The sequence below is a fragment of the Marmota flaviventris genome, chromosome 18 (assembly GCF_047511675.1).
Source record: "Marmota flaviventris isolate mMarFla1 chromosome 18, mMarFla1.hap1, whole genome shotgun sequence".
NCBI lineage: Eukaryota > Metazoa > Chordata > Mammalia > Rodentia > Sciuridae > Marmota > Marmota flaviventris.
The window spans coordinates 52,653,836-52,674,292 of NC_092515.1; the positions used below are offsets into that span (position 1 = coordinate 52,653,836).

Genomic DNA, 20,457 nt, shown 5'->3' on the forward strand with positions numbered 1-20,457 from the left:
GTGAACCCTATGCCAGAACTCCAATGGTGGAACAAAAAAGCGTGGATGATGTCTGATTGGTTCCACAATTGCTTCATTCCAGAAGTTGAACACTATCTCCAGGGCAGAAACCTTGCTTTCAAGATTTTATTAATTTTGGATAATGCTCCAGTCCACTGCCATGAAGAAGTTGAAAACGCACACCCCAAAGTAGAAGTTCTTTTTATGCCTCCAAACATTACATCTTTCATCCAACCCCTTAATCAGGGTATAATAAAAGCTTTCAAAGCACATTATACTAGAGAGTTTTACACAAAGGCTTGGGAGACTCTCAAGGCCAATAAGGAAACCACCATGATGGACTATTGGAAGTCAGTCACTATATGCAACATATTGATTATGTTGGCACAGCCTGGGACAGCATCAAGCCAGCTTCTATCAATAACTGTTGGAAAAATGTTTGGCCTGACTGTGTGGAAAATTTCGAAGGCTTTGAAGGTATTACAGAAAATATAATGAACAGTGTCCGAAACATAATGCACATTGCACAGCAGATAAGCGGAGAAGGCTTTGAGGACATGAAGGAAGAAGATGTGGAGGAACTTTTTGCAGAGAAGACAGTAGAATCCACCAATGAAGACCTGGATGAGATGGCTAAACAAGGCACCAGAGTCAGTGAGGATGAGGATGGCAACAGTAGTCAGCCCAAGACTCCAAGAATTCTCCCTCTCACAGCAGCCAAAATAACAGAATGGAATTCTGCCTTGGAAAAAAATTTTAATGACATGGAGGAGTGTGACCCTATGCTTGATCGCAGCCTCAAATTCAAGCACCTTGCCTCCACTGCATTTGCCCCATATACTGAGATACTTAAAGAAATGAGGCAGAGAGCCAACCAGACAAAGCTGATGCAATTGTTCAAGCCCAATGGGGAGGGACACCTGCCCACCCCGTCGACAAGTGGCGGAGCCCAACTCCTAAGGTAGAACTGCCAGATGTCAAAATGCCACTCTCTTCCTCTTCTGCAGAATAATTCCACCCAACTCTCCCTTGGTTTTCATGGATCAAGCCAAGGTTGAGGTTTACACACCATCCACTGCCCCTCCACATCCTGCAGTCCATTAACAGTAAGCTTTTAATGTTTTTTAAAACTTTAAATGTTTAATCTTTTAATTTTTTCAGGACGTTATTGTATTACTGTACTGTACAGTATGTGTTCACAGTGTACAGTGTCAGACTGTTTTCTGTACTATATGTACTATATGTACTGTATGTGTATGACTATGAAAAAGTAGTACAATTTCAGTACAGAAAAGTACATTGTACCAAAATGCTGTAATTGAGATGTTATGTTGTAAAGAAATACTGTGTATAATTATGTGCAAAAGTATATGTATTAAATAAGGTGTCTTTGGATAGAAACACACATAAAACAAGGTTACATGATGGTCTTTGACAAAGGTGTTGTGACCAGCAGCTCATAGGAGTCTAAAACCCTGGAGGAGAGGTTATTAGAGACAACAGTATAAATGTAACTACTGTCAATAACTAGAATCCACTATATTCTAGAATGCAGACATTCACATGGATCTTTCTTTCAAGTTGATCCATATTATAATACAAACATATAATCTTTATTTTTTTCAGATGAAACATTTTAATTATAATCTAATTTGGGGACAAAGTAATCAGAATCAAATGCAGGTGAGACATTGATGACTGCCATGTTGTTTGTTCCATACTTTCTAAAAATTGAGGGTTTTTTTTCAACTGAAAGTTGCTTCTCACTGATACTCTGGACTAGACTGGATCTATGTCATCCAGTCCTTGAGTTATCTAAATCAGGGAATAGATTAGACATGTGAGTAGAGACATTACAGAAGGCTCTATACTAGCAAACTTATGTATCAAAAAACACTATCTCCTTTAAGTGTACAACTATTTTCATATATATTCAAAGACATGAGCAATCACCATCAAATCAATTTTAGAATAATTTTATCACCCCAAAAATAAACCCGGCACTCATTAATCATTCCCGTTTTACCTGATCATCACATCTGAACATTTCCTGTAAATAGACTCATATAATGTGTGACTGGTTTCTTTCACTTTGAGCCACATCCCTAGCCCTTTTTTTTGAGATACGGTCTCTCACCAGGTTGCTTACAGCCTCGCTAAATTGCTGAGGATGGCATTGAACCTGCAATCCTGCCTCAGCCTCCCTAGCTGCTGGGATTATAGGCAGGTGCCACTACACCTGGCTCTTAGAACCTGACATTTTCAAAGCTCACCTAGAAGTGTCAGTCATGAAGCTTTACCTTTTGAGGAATTGCCAAACTGTTTTCCAAAACAGTTGCACCACTTGATATTCATGAGATCCCAGTTTCTCCACACCCTTACCAACACCTTGTGGTTTTGACTGCAGGGTATGCAGTGGCAACTGAATTTTGTTTTTGGCTTGGATCTCACTAAACTGTAACTCAAAACCCTTTTTCCAGTTGCCCAGATCACTGGGATTACAGGCACCTACCAAAGCCCTGGTTTCTCAATGTAGTTCTTTTTGGAAACTGAAAATTCCTCCCCTGCTGTGTCCTGAATACCCATAATTTCAGGGGCTTCTGGTCGAACTATGTGCATATCCTCTGCTCTGCACTCTAGCTGGCTACTAGAATCATCCTGTTTCTTGAACTGAGTGGCAGTCACATAACTTTTATATATATATATATATATATATATATATATATATATATATATATATATTATATCAGGTTATACATTTAAGGTTTTTGTACTCTATTGCCTGTTAAACCTCAATTTAAAAAAATTACAATGAATAGGCAGTCCCCTGCCAGACAATGTACATCTACAGTGTCAGCAACTGTAGCAGTCATTTTATGACCATGAGGTAAACTACCCAAATTGGAATAATCCAACTTCCTGAAAATGGCAGAACAGAAATCTGATTTATTATGTCACCAAGGTCATTAAATTAGCCTAATTTGGAGTTTTTCTTCAGGTAGATTTAGTGTTGAAATTATTAGCTTTTCACACATTACATCAATATTCATCCATCTCAGCACAGAATCACACAAATATTGGTGGTGATACATGGCTCACAATGTGGAGTTAATGTATCAAAGGCATATGTAAATACAGTGTAATCACATCTTTGAACAAGAATTTTCCTACAAATTAGTAAAAAGTTGAACATAAAATAAAGTTCAACATACATGTTAAATATTAAGTTACTAAAAAATACCAAAAACTAAAGTCACACAATTTTATTACAAAAGATTAAACTCATTAGCCACTAAAAAAGAAATGCAGTTCCAACTCACAGGATTTAAAGTAATTCTTTATTGATAAACATTTACACTTGAATTAGAAATGTCAGTAGAAAAATAAAATTTAAATAATTTTCTATTGTACAAAGATTTGATCCTTTTGACTGTTGCAGTTAGTGAAATAACCTAATACAAAATGTTATGCTGATTTGGTCACAACCAGCCTTACAGAATGCACAAAAAGAAATGCAAGTTCACAAAAACTTTCTGCGTGTTGATCACTGATGGCACCAGGGCTTCACATTCCAGGAAATGGTTCCTCAGGGACAGGAGGCGTGTGCTGCAGTGTAGTAAGAACTTTATACAAACCAGAGCAGTCAGAAAGGATATTGGAATCAAAAGTCAACATACCATGTAAAAACTTAAAAAAACATAAGGAAGGATTTAAAGTTCATTATTTGCATTAACTGTTTCTCACTAGTTTAAACGTTTCATGAAAATTAGTATCCTGCTGCAAAAAAAAAAAAAAAATAGCTAATAGCACAGAGAAAAATCTTTCTCATAATATTCATTATGCATTTGTTTATGAACTTAAGTTCACAAAATGCCTTTACCCCAAAATCCTATTAAAGAATCAAGAAATCAGCTTTAATGGTTCGGGGCTGCCTCCCCACATTAAAAAACTGTTGGGGGTGGGCAGTGGAAGCATAGCTAGGGGAGTGGTGGTTACATCTATCTCTAAGAAAGTCAGTTGTTGGCAAAAGTTCTCAAAAAACTATATAAGGTAAAATGTTTAACATAAATGCCAATATTCTTCCATCTGAGCAACCACCTGCAAATAAATCTGTATTTGAGACAAGGAAGAGAGAAAGAAAAAGGGAGGAAAAGAGAAAACCAAAGTGGAATACATTCTTTGTTTAGCATTCAAATAGTTTTTCCCTGAAAACATTTCAAGCTACACAGCGCAATCTATACATTTATTCACAGGAAAATGCTTCACATACTGGGATGGAGGAAACATTTAGCAATTTAAAGATACAATTTATATTTGAAGTTTTTAAAGAGTAGATAATCAAATAAGAAACAGATGCCTAAATTTCAAAATGCCTAAATTTTTGTCTTGGCTCTAAAAAAGGAAAAAAAGAAACTAACATTTTAATCATGGATCAATACGTTGAAAAATTAGATTTCAGGGGGAAGGATCCAATTACTGGCCCACGTTTGTGACATATCCAAAAGAATGTTTTAGGCAAGAAAAAAGCATTTTTTCAACAGAGATGATCTAAAACCATTTCCCAAAAGAAGGGATATAATACCCATATTTCTTAAACTGAAGGGATATTTTCTAAAATCACAGCTTTTTCAACTGAAAACTGTAATCTTTAAATATTTTTTGGAAGAAAGATTTGAGCTTATTTTTTTGTAGCACTGAGAACTGAACCCAAGAGTGCTCTACCATTAAGCTACCACCCCAGCCTTTTCACTTATTTGAGATGGGGTCTCACTAAGTTCTCTGGACAGGACCCAGACTTGTGATCCTCTTGCCTTAGCATCCTGAGTCAGTGGGATTACAGGAGTACACCACCATGCCCAGCTTAGATTTGAGTTTCTTGTTGGGGATTTTGAAAGGAAATTCAGCTGCACTCAATTAGTTTTAACAAGCAGTCTAATTTGTTAAAAGAAAATGTCCAGTGAATTTTGTAATTCCTTTATAATTTTTCTCTATGAATTCCACTGGCAAATGTCCTCCTAGCTTCTTCTAATCAGAAGCCAGAGTGCATTTTGTTTTAAATGGAATAGATTCATGTGCATATGACCTCGTGGGTTGTCAGCCTTAATCTCATAATGAAAGTTCTCCTTTAAAAATGTCAGAATTAAGGAGAGGTAGAGGGGGCAGTGATACTGGCCAAATTATATTGTTATATTGTGTGCACACATAGGAATATGTAACAACAAATCCCAATATTATGTACAACTATAATGCACCAAGAAAAATGTGGAAATAAAGAAAGTCAGGGTTAACTATCAGAAGTTATTTTGAAAACAGGTAACATCATTGATTGTATTCTACACAAACAGTTTAGGTGGTAAGGATCAAATGACTTAATTTTTGCAATGTTTTTCCTTTTGAAGGTCAAAGTTTTCAGGCCTTTTAATAAAAAAGAAAAGCAGTAGGATAAAAATTAAAATAGCTAAAATTGAGTTTAAAAAACTTGATATTTAATTGTCTTTAGGGGTATCAATTTTCTTAAAAGAAGTGTAAAGGGCAGAATGGGGACAGATCTGAAAATAAAACTTCAGGCACTTAATGGGAGTAGACACTCAAAAATACTGCACAAGTGGCTGAAGAGCCACCACCAGGTAAACACATCAAGACTAAGGATCCAATAACCACCAATGCTATTTTCAGCTGTACTTCTATAATTGTCTCAAGTCATTAATCCACCCCAGTCACTAAGAAAATCTATAGCAGAATGTTTTAAGTATCTTATTTGTGCCTCGGTGTCCAAAGAATATTCTAAACAATCTTGCTTAAAATTTTCAACTTAGCTGCTTCAGAGGGTATGTAGATTTCTAATTAAACTAAATAAAATAAGCCAAATTAAAAGCAATAAGAGGGCTAGGGTTGTAGCTCAGTGGTAGAGCACTTGCCTAGCATGCGTGAGGCACTGTGTTCCATCCTCAGCACTGCATATAAAGTATTATGCCCACCCACAATTTAAAACAAAAAGCAATAGGAAAAAGTATAGAAATCCTTTCTTTTTTTTTTTTTTTTTAAAGTGCCAGCCAGGTATAATGGTGCATTACTGTAGTCCCAGTTTCTCAGGAGGCCCAGGAAGGAGGATTGCTTGAGCACAGGAGTTTGGAGCCAGAACATAACAAAACCCTCTTAAAAAAAAAAAAAGTCAATTATCTAGCTTCTTTTAATCAATTGTAAAAAAACAAACAAACTCATATCTCTTAAACGGTGGAACCAAAGTCACTACTTGAGTTATACTTCAACTTATTTCCTGTTACATTTCACCAAATTTGCTCTCAAAGCTATACTCAACCAAAACCTAGTTGGCTTTACTGTCATGAAGATACAGTGAAAGAAGAGTTTCCCAAATATTAATCAAGATTAGATCAACTAAGATTTTAATGCAGCTTATTCTGCTCATGTTAAATACACCAATATTGCCCAGTTTCTCTGAAATATGCAACATTCATGAAATATGGATTTTCTCACCAAATATAGTAAGGGATATTCCAGTGTAAGGGAAGCCAACCCAAAGGCACAGTTGGCCTGGTTTAGGTAAAGGTATGTGTGTAAAACTTAATCTACAAAAAAGAGGCCAAGAAACTTGTTTTGTCTTGGTTGAGAATGATAGGAGTCCAAAAAGATCTTCAATGGCTACAGCTTCAAACTGAAGAAATATCTGATATGTTCTTCACATTCCTGTTGAACCAAGTTGCTTCCACTTGAAGAAATAAAACACACTACACTCCATCATGTATTCTCTGAGGATTCTAGAAAACTTAGGTTGGACATCACAGCATAAGGGTGTATGCTATAGAGTAGCTAAAATCCGTAAAAAGGAGACCACCACCACACAGAATGTCTGTCCAGTGCCCAAGGTCAAGGCTTCAAATGGTATCATCTCCTTCCCTGCTGCTCGGTAAACTCCAGCAATTGCTGCACCTGGTTCAAAAATTCAAGTACATTGAAGAAAAAAAATGAGGTCAACAAAATCGTGAAATTTAGCACTTAAAATTCTACTCTAAGTAGAATGTTCCAGTTTTTTTTTTTACTTTAAAATTTAAATACTATAGAAATGTCTTGTTTCCCCTATTCTTTCTGCTGATCACCTGAGGTTTTGTTGTTGTTTGTTTTTTTCAAGGCAAGGTCTCACTATGTTGCCTAGGCTGGCCTCAAACTTGCAATTCTTCTGCCTCAGTCCCCCAAGATTATTCTAGTTAAGTATTCTTTATATGTTTGCAAATCACTGACCTGTGATTTTAGATGTAGACTCTATAAAACTCAAAGTCTCCTAGATTTACTGAGTAGAATAATCTGGAGGTAATAAGATCACAAAGAGCAATTCCTTCATGACCTTGAATGTGAACTCAAAAACATCTCTTTATTCCTGTGCCAATTAGCCCCATGCCCAGCATTGAAGAGGTACGAAATAAATGACAAACTTCTAAGTGAGACTAAGAAAGAAATGTTCAGGCCACAGGAAATCCCTGCTCTACCTTGTTATATTCAGGGTTCCCTTCAAGAAGGGGAAGAGGAGGGAGTAATGGGATGGTAAAGGAAGAAAGGAGGACTTAGTCTAAGCCACAAAGTTCTTAATTCAAAGGGTACACAAAAACAGAGATACTTAAGGGTTCTGTTTTAGCCTCATGCTATTAACTTTCCTATGCAGTCACTGTAACTGCCTAGAAATTGAGAACACAAAACAAAAAACACCTGTATCTACCCAGATACACACACACATATATATGAACAAGAAGAAAGAAGAGTAATTAGCCAAAGTTGGTTTTCTTGAACATTCGACACTCTAAAAATGCCTACGACCCCTGGCATTGTCACTAATGTCTGAAAGCACACCTCACTAGGACTCTTTGTGACGTAAGCTTAAGCTACTTGAAATGGGTCCTAAAGTGGTATGTATTTATTTTTATTTTTTTAAACCAGGGATTGAACCAAGAGATGCTTAACCACTGAGCCACATCCCCACTCTTTTTTATTTTTTATTTAGAGATAGGGTCTTGCTAAATTCTGAGGCTGGCTTTGAACTCGTGATTCCCCTACCTCAGCCTCCTGAGTTGCTGGGATTACAGGCATGCGCCACCATGTCCAGCCCTAAAGTGGGATTTAGATGATGGAGGGCAGAAAGGAAAAAGCCCACCAGAGAAAACAGCAAATGGGAAGGGAATAAACTCCACCCTAATGCCTAAAGATAGAAATAAACACAGCATTTATACCTAATCACTGCAGAGCAGGCATCAGTTTAGGTGCTTCATTGTGTGTACTATCTCATTCAGTCATCACCCAGGCTGCAAAACGGTTACATTACCAGGGAATAAACCCAGAGGTGCTTAACATTTAAGCCACATCCCAGCCGTTTTTATTATTGTTTTTGGTACCATGCCAGGGTCTCACTAAATTGCTGAGGCTGGCTTTGAACTTGTGATCCTCCTGCCTTAGCCTCACCAGTTGCTGGGATTACAGGTGTGCACCACCATGCCTGGCAGTATTATCCCTATTTTACTGATGAGAAAAATGAAGCTGGTGCCTGGGGCCAGTAATCAAGTGTAGAAACTGGAGCAGAGGTCTCTGCAACTGCAGGAGGTAATGCCATCAACAGAAATTGGGTCACACTGTCTCAAAACAAAAAACAAAACAAAAACCCTTAAGTCAAAGAGACCAAGGAAATTTCTGTTTAAAGCTCAAGGTTTAAATTCACAGTGAAAATACTAAAGTGACAAATTTGTGGGACTATTAAGTGTCTGTGTTCTATGAATGTATTTATGTTTATATGTATACCTAAAAAAAAAAAAATGCAACAAACTGTGGTAGTTATTAATATATATCATAATTTTTTTATTTTGCTTCCTTATAGTTTGCAATTTATATAAAACATGTTTATATGCTATTGTGAGCTTAAAAATAATTTAAACTTATTATTCTCACCATTGTAATTGTGTCCTATGACATGAGCCAAAAGCCAAAGAGCAAAACAAAAACAAAAAGCAGGTTTAAAAATACAGTTATTTTAAAAATAATATCCATGTTTCTCCAGTTATTTTTGAGAAAGTTCTAAGGGGCAGGGGGAAAGGAAATAAACAGAACACAAATCAGGTACTTCTCAGGAAGTCAAAGATTAGCCAAACAAAGGGGGTTTGGGAATAAGAAAAAACAATACATTAAGGAATAGGACCTAAGATTAAAAAACACTTTTTATTATTTATCCTACTCAAATATGTTCTAAAACAAGTCCTGAAATTAACTGACTTATCACATTAAACGTTTTTGACTGGTATTTTAATGTCTAACATACTTGTCAAGATTCCAGCAGTAATTGGTCCCACGATGCCCATCAACAGGATGCTTACAGACATGAACCTACCATATTTGTGATGTCTGAGGGTGAAGAGGGCCAGTAATCCAGCGGGGACATGAAAGAAGAGGGAGGACACCAGTGCCCACAGGAACACACCATACCACATCTCTGCGAGAAAAGAAAGGCAAGCTGCAAATCACTCACCTTCCCAGTTAACTTCATTTTCAAAATCATTCAGCTGCACTATAGGTTAGTTCATCAGTCCTATGTCCAAATACTGATGGTTTCAGCAGGTTCAGCAAATGACCACTCCCAGGCCACCACCTGTTTTTTGTACTTAAGGACTTATCTGAATCCACTAGAAGATTATAAACATAAAAACTTCTTTAAACCTACGTCTGTTCACTTAAGTATTGTCTATGACAGTTTCCAGCTTCAAGGGCAAAGCTGATGTTATGGTTTGGATATGAGATTCCCCGCAAAAGCTCCAGTGTTAATGTTAACATAGGAATGTTTAGAGGTGGACTGATAAGATTGTAAGGACTGTACCTGAATCAGTCCATTCTAGTTTGAATGGTCTGTCTGGGTGTTAACCATAGCCAGATGGGGTGTGGCGGGAGGAGGTGGGTTACTGGGGGAGCACCTGGAAGAGTCTATCTTCCTTGCAGCGACCACACTCCCTTCCTGACCTGCCCTGAGCTGAGCAGTGTTTCTCTGACAGGCCCTTCAGCCATGATGTACTTCTGCCTCACCTTGGTCCCAGAGCAAAGGACTCAGCCAACCACAAACTAAACCTCTAGAACCCCTTAGCCAAAATAAACTTTTCCTCCTCTTAAGTTGTCAGATATTTTGGTCACAGTGACAAAAAACTGACTAACATATCTGACACAGGAACAGAGATCACATGGCCTACAAAGCCTAAAGTATTTACTTTCTAGCTCTTTACAGAAAATATTGACCAACCCCTGATAAGCTACCTACAGCCTCAAACTGAAACAACAAACATCTAGATCTGTAAAAAAATCCAAATAATTTTCCAACTATGTGAAGCACAAGACTGAGTACCAAACTGAATAGGCTAACATGCAGCAGATGCCTGTTGCCCTTTCCTGTCTTTGATTATCTAGTCTTCTAAAATGGAAAAGCTATTCCAGTATATTCATGCAACAGTCTCTTAAAGACAATGCAGTAAATATCAAGCCATCACCTGCTATTAGGATATCAAAGCTCTTTCTTTCTTTCTTTGTACCAGGGATTGAACCCAGGAGTGCTTAATCACTGAGCCATATCCCCAGCCCTTTTTATTATTATTATTATCATTTTGGTACTGTGACAGGTCTCACTAAGTTGCTGAGGCTGGCTTTAAACTTGCAATCATCCTGCCTCAGCCTCCCAAGCCACTGGGATTATAGGCATGCACCACTGCACCCTGTAGGATATCAAAGCTTTTTAAGCTGTAAAATAAACACCAGAAAATGTTTGTCTTGAAGAAAATGGCAGGTAAGAGATAAGGCAGGTTAGAAGAGCTAGTTCCTAAGGAGAGACTCTACCCACTCTTAAGATGACTGAAAATGAGCACTCTCCCCCACCCCTTTTTGGTGCTGGGGATTGAACCCAGCATGATAAGCACACACTCTACCACTGAGTTATGAGCTATACCCCAAGCCAAAGTTAAAATATTTGATCACCAACTATGTTTGAAAAAAACTGTATCAACTAGTCATGGTGGTACATGCCTGTAATCCCAGTGGCTCAGGAGGCTAAGGCAGGAGAATCATGAGTTCAAAACGAGCTTCAGCAACTTAGTGAGGCCCTAAATAACTAAGCAAGACCCTGTCTCTAAATAAAATATTTAAAAAGGGCTGGGAATGTGGCTCAGTGGTTAAGCACTCCTGGGTTCAAGCCACAGTACCAAAAAAAAAAACCCCTACATCAGGTCCCTTAGAAAATAGACTAGCTATCTTCATGAGCTATCCAAAAGACAGAATGAAGGTGGCACATTAGCTAAAACTCAATATTCACCGTTAGGCTGGGGCAGGGAAGTAGCAGGCAAAGGTAGAGACCAGTGCTCAGCTTAACCCAGCAGGGTTTTTCCACCAGCTACCACTGCCATGTCCACTGGATAACTTTGTTGGGGTGGGAGGTGCTGTGCTGTGCTTTGTAGGAACATGGAACAGCATCTCTGGCTAGAAGCAGCACTCCGCCACAGAAGTGACACTGAAAATATCTTTAGACATTGACAAATGTCTACAAGGAGGCAAAATTGTCCTGATTAAAAACTAGTAGCTTGCTGGGTAGCCCAATGGCACACACCTATAATCCCAGTGACTTGGGAGGCTGAAGCAGGAAGATCCTAAGTTTGAGGTCAGCCTCAACAACTTAGTGTGACCCTGTCAAAATAATTGGCCTTGGGGCTGGGGCTGTAGCTCAGTGGCAGAGGGCTTACCTTGCAAGTGTGAGGCACTGGGTTCAAACCTCAGCACCACATAAAAATAAACAAATAAAATAAAGGCATGCTGTCCATCTACAATTACAAAAAAAATTTTTTTTAAATAAATAACTGGCCTATTTTAGTTATTTGCAAATTCTATTAAAAACACATTTAAATCATGCAATATGGACTATAAATACTCATACCCCAAGCTTAAAAAATTTAAGTACATATTATATAGAAATAAAAATAGTAGCTCTGTGTCCCAGAGTTTAATCACCAGTACTAAATAAATACATATCTGATAGGATTGTGGCCTTATAAGAAGAGATCCCAATCTCCAAGAAGAGAGATGATCCTAGTCTCTCTTTCTCTCCCTCCCTCCCTCCCTCTCCCCCTCCCTCCCCCATATCTATCTATCTATGTATCTCTCTCTCTCTCTCTCTCTCTCCTGCCATGTGGAGATACAGCAACAAGGCAGCCACCTGCAAGCAGGAAATCAGTCCTCACCAGGACATGACAATGGTGGCATCATGATCTCAGACTTCCAACCTCCAGAACTAAGAAAATAAATGTCAGGGGCTGGAGATGTGGCTCAAGCGGTAGCGCGCTCGCCTGGCATGCATGTGACTTGGGTTCGATGCTCAGCACCACATACAAATAAAGATGTTGTGTCCACCGAAAACTAAAAAATAAATAATTCTCTCTCTCTCTTTAAAAAAAAAAAAAAGAAAATAAATGTCTATTGTTTAAGCAATTTATTGTATTTGTTTTGTTAACACCACCAGGAGCTAAAACACCATTCCCACCTCCCCTGGAGCATGGCACCTGCCAAGCAGACCTACCAGACCCACACCTCAACTCCTCTGAGAGCTTAATAGCCAATTTGTGAACACTTTATAGCAGGTCGGCGCTTCCCCAAGTTTCAGAAGGGGGAAGCATACTGCACCCCTACAGCCCTAAGCCACATCCACCGGCTACTTCAGTGCCTACATATTTTATATAGTACCACTTAAGTCACTTCAACTAGAAAAAAATGTTTTATTAGATGAGTAGCACAGTTTATAAAAGCACTTTTCTGATGGATGGGATTTTTACAGGACTCTTAATAGCAAAAGCAAAACTGGATCTATAAAATGCTTTTTTAAAACCTAAGTGATTTCTCTTTAATCTACTGCACCTTAATTTTCCATCTATTTAATAGCTATTTATTGATTGCCATGTAGCACTTTCATCTCCCTGGCTCAATAGACTGTCAAAAATATTTGTCTACATATCTTACAGTATTTCCTTTTCGCTGCTTCAAATCAAGCACATTATCTTCAGTTCTGTTTACCTTGGCAGCTATGTTAGTCTATTCTGTGCTACTCTAACAGAAATGTTTTGGCTCACAGTTCTGGAAGCTGAGAAGTTTAAGACTGGGAGGCTACATCTTAAGAGTCAAGCATGGTGGCACACCCCTTTAATTCTAGCAACCGGGGAAGAGCAGGAAGGCAAATTTGAGGCCAGTCTCAGCAACTTAGACCCTGCCTTAAAATTGTAAAAAAGGGCTGGGGCTATAGCTCAGTGGTACAGTACCGCTGGGTTCCATCCCTAGTACAAAAAAAAAAAAAAAAAGGAGAGAGAGAGAGAGAGAGGAGCTACACCTGGTAAGGGCATCCATGCATGTAACACTGCAGAAGTGTCAAACTGAGGGGAAAAGACATGGAGAGAGTGCAAGAGAGCCAAACCTGCCAGGTGTGGTGGCACACTGTAATCCCAGCAACACAGAAGGCAGAGACAGGAGAATTCCAAGTTCAAGGCCAGCTTCAGAAACTTAGAGAGGACCTAAACAATTTAGTAAGACCCTGTCACAAAGAAAAAATAAAAAAGGTCTGGGAATGTGGCTCAATGGTTAAGTGCCCATGGGTTCAATCAATCCCTGTTACCAAAAAAATTAAAAAATAAAAAGGACTAGGGATAGCTCAGAGGTATAGTGTCCCTGGGTTTAATACCCAGTACCAAATAAAGATTATAGACCTGTGCCACCACACCCGGCTTAAAGTCAGAGTTCTAAGTACACCACAACAGTCCTGGGGATGACAGTCCTATCGGATCCCCCAACTCCTGGAGTCAGATTGCCTTGAGGCTCATCACCCAGCAACCTGCACCTCTCCACTGTCCACTGGGAGACCCTTCTTTCTTTTTTTAATATAACAGTAGGTTTCCTCCTTTTTCAAAAATATTTTTTAGTTGTAGATGGACACAATACCTTTATTTATTTATTTTTATGTGGTGCTGAGGAGCATACCCGGTAACTCACATGTGCCAGGCAAGTGCTCTACCACTGAGCCACAACCCCAGCCCTGGGAGACCCCTCTCTTTACAAATCCCACCTACCTACAAGGAGTATGCCTGTTCCATTCCCTCCTCTCTAACAACTTGCCTTTGGGACTCTCACTACCAACTGAGGTCTGTCACCTCTCTCCTGACACTGTTGCCAGCCTGCCCACTTACCACTGGCCTTCCTCACCCCAGGGGTCTCTTGACCCTGATCTGGCCTTCCATCTTTTCTCTACACAAAGCCAGTCAGTCATTGTTATTGGAGTCAAGGTTTCTTGTAGGGGTGATGAACATATTTTCAAACTGACTGTGGTGATAGTCATACAATTCTGAAATATACTAAAACCCACTGGATAATACATTAAAAAAAAAAAAAAAAAAGCAAGTCAGATCATCCCTCCTTCCTCCTCAAGTCCTGCAAGACTGCCTTCCAGGATCTGATCTCATCTCCTCCTTTCTTCCTTACCCGATATTGCACTCAGGGACCCTGAATGTCTCCTAGTTTACTCAGAAGCCCAGGTTTAGAAAAACTGACCGAGTTCACCTACTTGTTTGACCTGAAACATAAGGTCTGAGAAAGGAACACAGGGCCAGCTGAAAGGAGCCTCTAAATCTGGAGCCCTCTTGCCTACACTTTCCTGTTTTCCTCGATTCCTTCAGATCTCTGCTCCAATGTCACTATCAAGGCCATCCTGCTCACCTGATGTAAAATAGCAGTCCATAGCCCCTTACACACACATAAGGGACTAGGGACTGCTATTTTCCATGCACCCATTACACCAAGCATAACAGCTAAGGGTGAGACACTGCCAGGAGGGTATGTGCTTACCACCACATTCTGATCACCTAACTTGAAGTCAAAGGGCTACACCTCATACATGTACTCAGCCAAATGTATGAATGACTCCTGGTTATCAATAACTTCAAGTTACATGTCCATGGCAGCAATGGTAAACTCAAGAACATGTTGCAGTTTAATATTTTCAGAACCATTTCTGAGAGCAAAACAATTTTCATTGCTACAGATTCTTTACTATGATGTAACTATCATCCCAGATCCCTTATCTCAATCTTTTCTTAAAGGGAACTAAAAGCCAGACAGACTAGATAGGACATTCCATTCCAAATTATCACCCACATATGACATTTAATTATGAAAGGATTAAGGTATCCTTAGGTGGAGAGATTTGACAAACACCATCTTCACCAAATGGTCAAAGTTACTATTATCAGTAAAGGTACACACTTACATTATCACCTGATGATACTCTAACAAGTGCAAAATATCACATCTGTTGGAACATTCTGATAAAAAATGTTTAATCAATTCATGAAGAAAAATCAAAGAGCTGGGCGCAGTGGTGCATGCTGTAATCCCAGCAGCTCTGTAAACTGAGCAGGAGGATTATGAGTTCAAAGCCTAACTCAGCAAAACTGAGGGGCTAAGCAATTCGGTGAGACCCTATCTCTAAAGAAAATACTGGGGATGTGGCTTAGTGGTCGAGTACCCCTGAGTACAATCCCCAGTACCAAAAAAAAAAAAAAAAAAAAAAAAGAAAGAAAGAAAAATCAACAAACCTAGAATATTAGACATTCTACACAATTAGCTTAGACTGTTCAAAAGTGTCAGTTTCAAGAAATTGAAATAAAAATAGAAGAATATTGTTCTAAGTTAAATGAGACTAAAGAGACATAACAACTAAATGCAATGGGTGAACCTTGTTCAGATCCCCCCAAAAAGAAGGGGGGACCATTTGATCAATTGAGGGGAGATTTAAATAAGGCCTATTTGATCACTGTTAAATATCTTAGGAGTAATATAATTTTGTAGCTATGAAAGAAAATCCCTTGTGTTAGCAGCAACATGCTAATGTATCAGACATTAAGTGCCATGAATCCTGCAACTTCTTTTGAAAGGGCTCTGGAGGAAGTTAAAACATGAGTATGCATATATATTTATAGAAGAAAATTTAAAAGTCATGCACCCCCATGTTTTAATTAGTGATAGATCAAATATATGATGGTGGTCTCATAAAATTATAACATAGTCTAAGTATGTAGTAGACTATACCATTTAGAGTTGTGAAGTACACTAATATTCACAAAACAAAAATGCTTAATGAAAAGAGAAAAACTAGGGAATGGACAAATTATATTGTGATATTGTGTGCATGTACAAATATGTAACAAATCCCACCATTATGTACAACTATAATGCACCAATAAAAATGTGGAAAAAATTAAATTTTAAAAAAGAACTGCTTGCTGGGGTTGTGGCTCAGCAGTAGAGCGCTTGCCTAGCACACTGGCGAGGCCCTGGGTTCCATCCCCAGCACCACATAAAAATAAAGATATTGTGTCCAAAAACAACTAAAAAATAAATATTAAAAAAAGAACTGCTTAACAAGCCCCAGTTGTTAAATGATGCATGACTGTATTACTGAATCCTAGCATATGAGTAACTGCTATACTATTCTTTCAATTTTTCAGGAGGTTTGAAATTTCCCAAGTAAAGTTGGGGGAAGGGGGAAGAATAAGGAAACAAAACCAGACTAACCTAGTCATGATAGTGTATGAATGTTTCAGGTTTTGGACAGGGTCTCCAGAATGTTGTGTATTTTTGTTTTCGGTGTCAGCTGTGCTCTTAATACTTTTTGAAACAACTTGAGCTGCCAGATTCTCATTTTAGGCATGATTACAAACTTCCATCTTCACTCACCCCCAACACAGATTACCATCATCTTGTCTGCTACTTCACCAACAGCGCTAGACATGTGATACACAGCAAGTCTCAGGTGTCCACTGAATGGTGCCTGCCAGTGGCTGCCCACTGGATGACAAATCCCAGGTGCCTTGTTTAAGACTGCAGTCCATCCGCCTTCCCTTTGCACTGTCTCAGGCCCGTTCTTTGTTTATTGGGTCAGTCAACCGCCAGAGAACCCCCAACTCCCCCTTCAATCGCCACTCGTCTGTCTTCTGGCCTTTAAAGGTCCAATACAAATAACTATGCCCGCCTCTCGAAGTCTTTATTAATCTTCCTAAAGGAGGTAATTCCTCATCTCTAAGCACTGACAATTCTATTTTGTATTACAACTTTGAGAACCCCACCAGGCCGAGCAGAAGGTCAGATGGGGGTAAGAGGAGTTAAAAAGACTCGGTCAAAGACGTACAAGGCGTGGTGGGAGAACCGGCAACAGGTCTCAGCAAGTGATTCCAGGTAAACCAGCTGGAAAAGGGGTGGGTTTGGACCGGGTGCCAGCGATCAGCAGCCGGGCTCCTGGAGCAGAGGGGCTGAGCTACAGGCTACACACAAAGGAGGGGTGGGTTCTGACCGCTGCTCGGCCAGACCGACACGATCCAGCCAGGGTCCCCGCGACAGGCGGCCAGGCGCCATTCCGCGCCGCCAACGAGCCGGGCGCGACTCTGAAGCAGGCGCGTTCAAAACTGCAAAACCCAAGACCGGCCCCTCCTGCCTCCGGGTCCACCTGCGGCCGCTCCCTCCAACTTCGGCCGCCTCCGCGCTGGCATCGGGTGGCGGGGCCCCGGGGACCTGCGAGGACTTGGCCGGAGACGTGGATCTGGGAGCCTGAACCCAGCTCTGCGAGAGAAGTCGCAGCCCGCCGGCCGGACGCACAGTGCGCAGGCGCGGGGCGGGGCGGGGCCGTACCTGGGAAGGAGCAGAGAGAAGTGGAGTTGGGGCACAGGGTCCCGTTGCCCACCCGTGGCACGAGCTTCAGGCTGAGGATCTGCTGCAGGAGTCCGGCCGAGCCTCCGCTGCCGCCGCTCCCCTCGCGCTCCATCCCGCCGCCATACACCGCATAAAGATGAGGGGAGAGCGCCCGAAGTGCTGCACAGCCTAACTCCCCGCACCTCAGCCGACTCAGCGTCACCTTCGGTCGAGGCCCTCTTCCCCCCCACCCTTAACGGCGTGGCCAAGAGATAGTTCTTCCTTCCAATCACAGGGCGCCGCCAGATGTAAGGGGCGGGGTGAAAGTTGTCTCCGCCTTTGACGTTGCGTACGGCTCGCCAAGAACTAGTGCCCCGCGGGTTACGCCCCCTACTGGAGAATCTCCTGCTCCTTCGGAGCAGGCTGGCCTCTGCTCTTCTCTACAGCGCCACCTATAAAAAAATAGGCCAATTGCATACGTCCTATAAGACAAAAGATGGAAATTTAAAAGGGGTCAGACAGTAATCATAACAAATTTGTTGATCTTAGCAACTGTTGTTCTAGCTAGTACTGGATCCAAATATCTATGAGGTTCTTTCTTTTTTTTTGCGGTAATGAGGATTGAACCCAGAGAGTGGTGTCCTACCACTGAGCCATATCCCTATCTATTTTTATTTATTTATTATTTTATATTTTATTTATTTTTATGTGGTGCTGAGGCTCGAACCTAGTGCCTCACACGTGCTAGGCGAGCACTCTACCACTGAGCCACAACCCCAGCATTATTTTTTATTTTGACTCAGGGTCTCTCTAAGTTGCAGAGGGTGGCCTGGAACTTGCCATCATCCTGCCTCAGCCTTCCCTTATGAAGCTTTTTTGAAAAGAACATGAAAGTTCTGTAAAGCTAACTACGGGAGAAAGATTCCATTAGAAGACATGTGTGGGAATGGGAAGGGAGACTATGGATATATGTGCTAAAGTTTTTAAGTGAAGTGAAAATTTAAGAGAGATTCCAATTCAATACTGCAAAATTGTATCATTTCCCTTCAGCAATGTTTAAATTAAAATTTAAAAATCAAGACAAGGAATAAACAAATAGAGTTCTCTAACAGAATTTAGTAAGAATGAGAGGTTTCAACAAATTTCAGAAGACGGTGTAGCTGTATAAATAAATACTTATTGAATATTTTATTATGTGTCACCAAGCCAAATGATAGCTATGCAATATCTGATTAGCCTGAACATCTCAGTGAAATTATTATTCTTATCTTATTTTATGCCTATTTCACAGGAGAAACTGATATTTAAAACACATAATTTGGCCAACACCACAAAATTAATAAATATCCAAGATGAGATTTTAGCATAGATTTTTCCAGCGCCTACCCTTTATACCATGTTTTGTAAAAGGAAGCCATAATTCAGGGACACCATGAAGGACAAGGAATCCTCTGGAAGCTTTGTGAATAAATAAGAAAGGAGGTTGGACACACAGAGATTCACTGAGAGTCCACCTCCAAGATAGCTCCATCAATTCTCTCCTCCATCCCCTGCCCCACCTGTGCATAAAACAGCTGACCCTAGAAGAAATAGAAAATGCAGGAAACAGAAAATAAATAATTTTCCTAATTAGCACACTCAAAAGAGCGGCAAGGAGATGTTGTATTCATAAAATCAAAATAGGATGCTATGAAAAAGGAGTAGAAAACAAGAGAGCTCTTAGAAATTAAAAATATGACTTCTGAGTTATATAATTTCATAGATTAATTAGAAAATGAAGTTGTGGAAATTAATGTTAGAGCCATTAGTGGAAAGGGAGAGCAAAGATAAGAGACAGAGAGGGACTGGGTACAGTAGCACACATCTGTAATCCCAACAACTTGGGAGGTTGAGGTAGGAGGATCTTACCTTCTAGGCCAATCTGGAGAGCTCAGTGAGACCCTGTCTAAAAATAAATTTTTTAAAAAGAGCTGGGGATGTGGCTCAGTGGTAGAGTGTCTCTGGGTTCAATTCCCAGTACCACAGGCAGGGAGGCAGAGATCTGGAAGGTTAAACCATTTAATTAATGGGCATTTTCGAAAAAAGTAGCAGAAAAAAATCGCAAGAATAAACTTTAAAACATAGTTGATACAGAACTGAAGAGATACAAAAGTGATCAAGTGTGTAAGAGAAGGAAGGAGGGTGGGGCCATATATAACACATCCTTGTAAAATTTTGTAACTAAGAATAAACAAAATAAATAGTGAGTTATATGATATGCAATCATATTTCCGTTTCAAAATATTTTTAAATGCTTAACGAGTCAGACACACACAGAAACTACATATTACATGATCCCATTTCTATGAAAAATCCAGAAAGGCATGCCTTTATAGAGACAGAAAGGTGAGTAGGGATTGCCTGGGGCTGGCAGTGAGAATGAGGAGTGATGGCAAGCGAGCATGAGGGATCTCTGGGACGATGGAAATGTTCTAGAGCGGGATTGTGGTGATGGTTGCACAACCCCCAAAGTTTATGAAGACCTTGAATTGTACACTTAAATCAAATGAATTTAATGGTGCATGAATGACATATTTAAAAAGTGTTTTTGGAAAATTACCAATAGAATACTAAAATCTCTGTTTAGGTTAGTTGGAGTGTTCAAATGTCATTTTTAACATTAATAACCGGTAGCAATCATCTTAGCTTTCTACTCTTAACTTTCAGAGTCATTTCATTATT

At 39.8% G+C, this 20,457-nt stretch overlaps 1 protein-coding gene across 5 annotated transcripts in view; it reads right to left on the reverse strand.

Annotated features, from left to right (window-relative positions):
• Positions 1-17,971, reverse strand: part of Tmem170a (transmembrane protein 170A) — a 129,551-nt gene extending 111,580 nt beyond the window's left edge. For 2 of the 5 annotated variants that reach the window (XM_071604957.1, XM_071604956.1), the window contains exon 1: positions 17,737-17,969. In XM_071604957.1, the coding sequence (XP_071461058.1) occupies positions 17,737-17,869 (133 nt within the window). In that variant the 5' untranslated portion in view covers positions 17,870-17,969. Of the gene's footprint in view, positions 1-3,319; positions 6,949-9,313; positions 9,485-13,477; positions 13,575-17,736 lie in introns of those variants that run through there. The other 3 variants (XM_027933140.2, XM_027933139.2, XM_071604958.1) reach the window with 3 other exon arrangements.
• Positions 17,972-20,457: the final 2,486 nt, after the last annotated feature.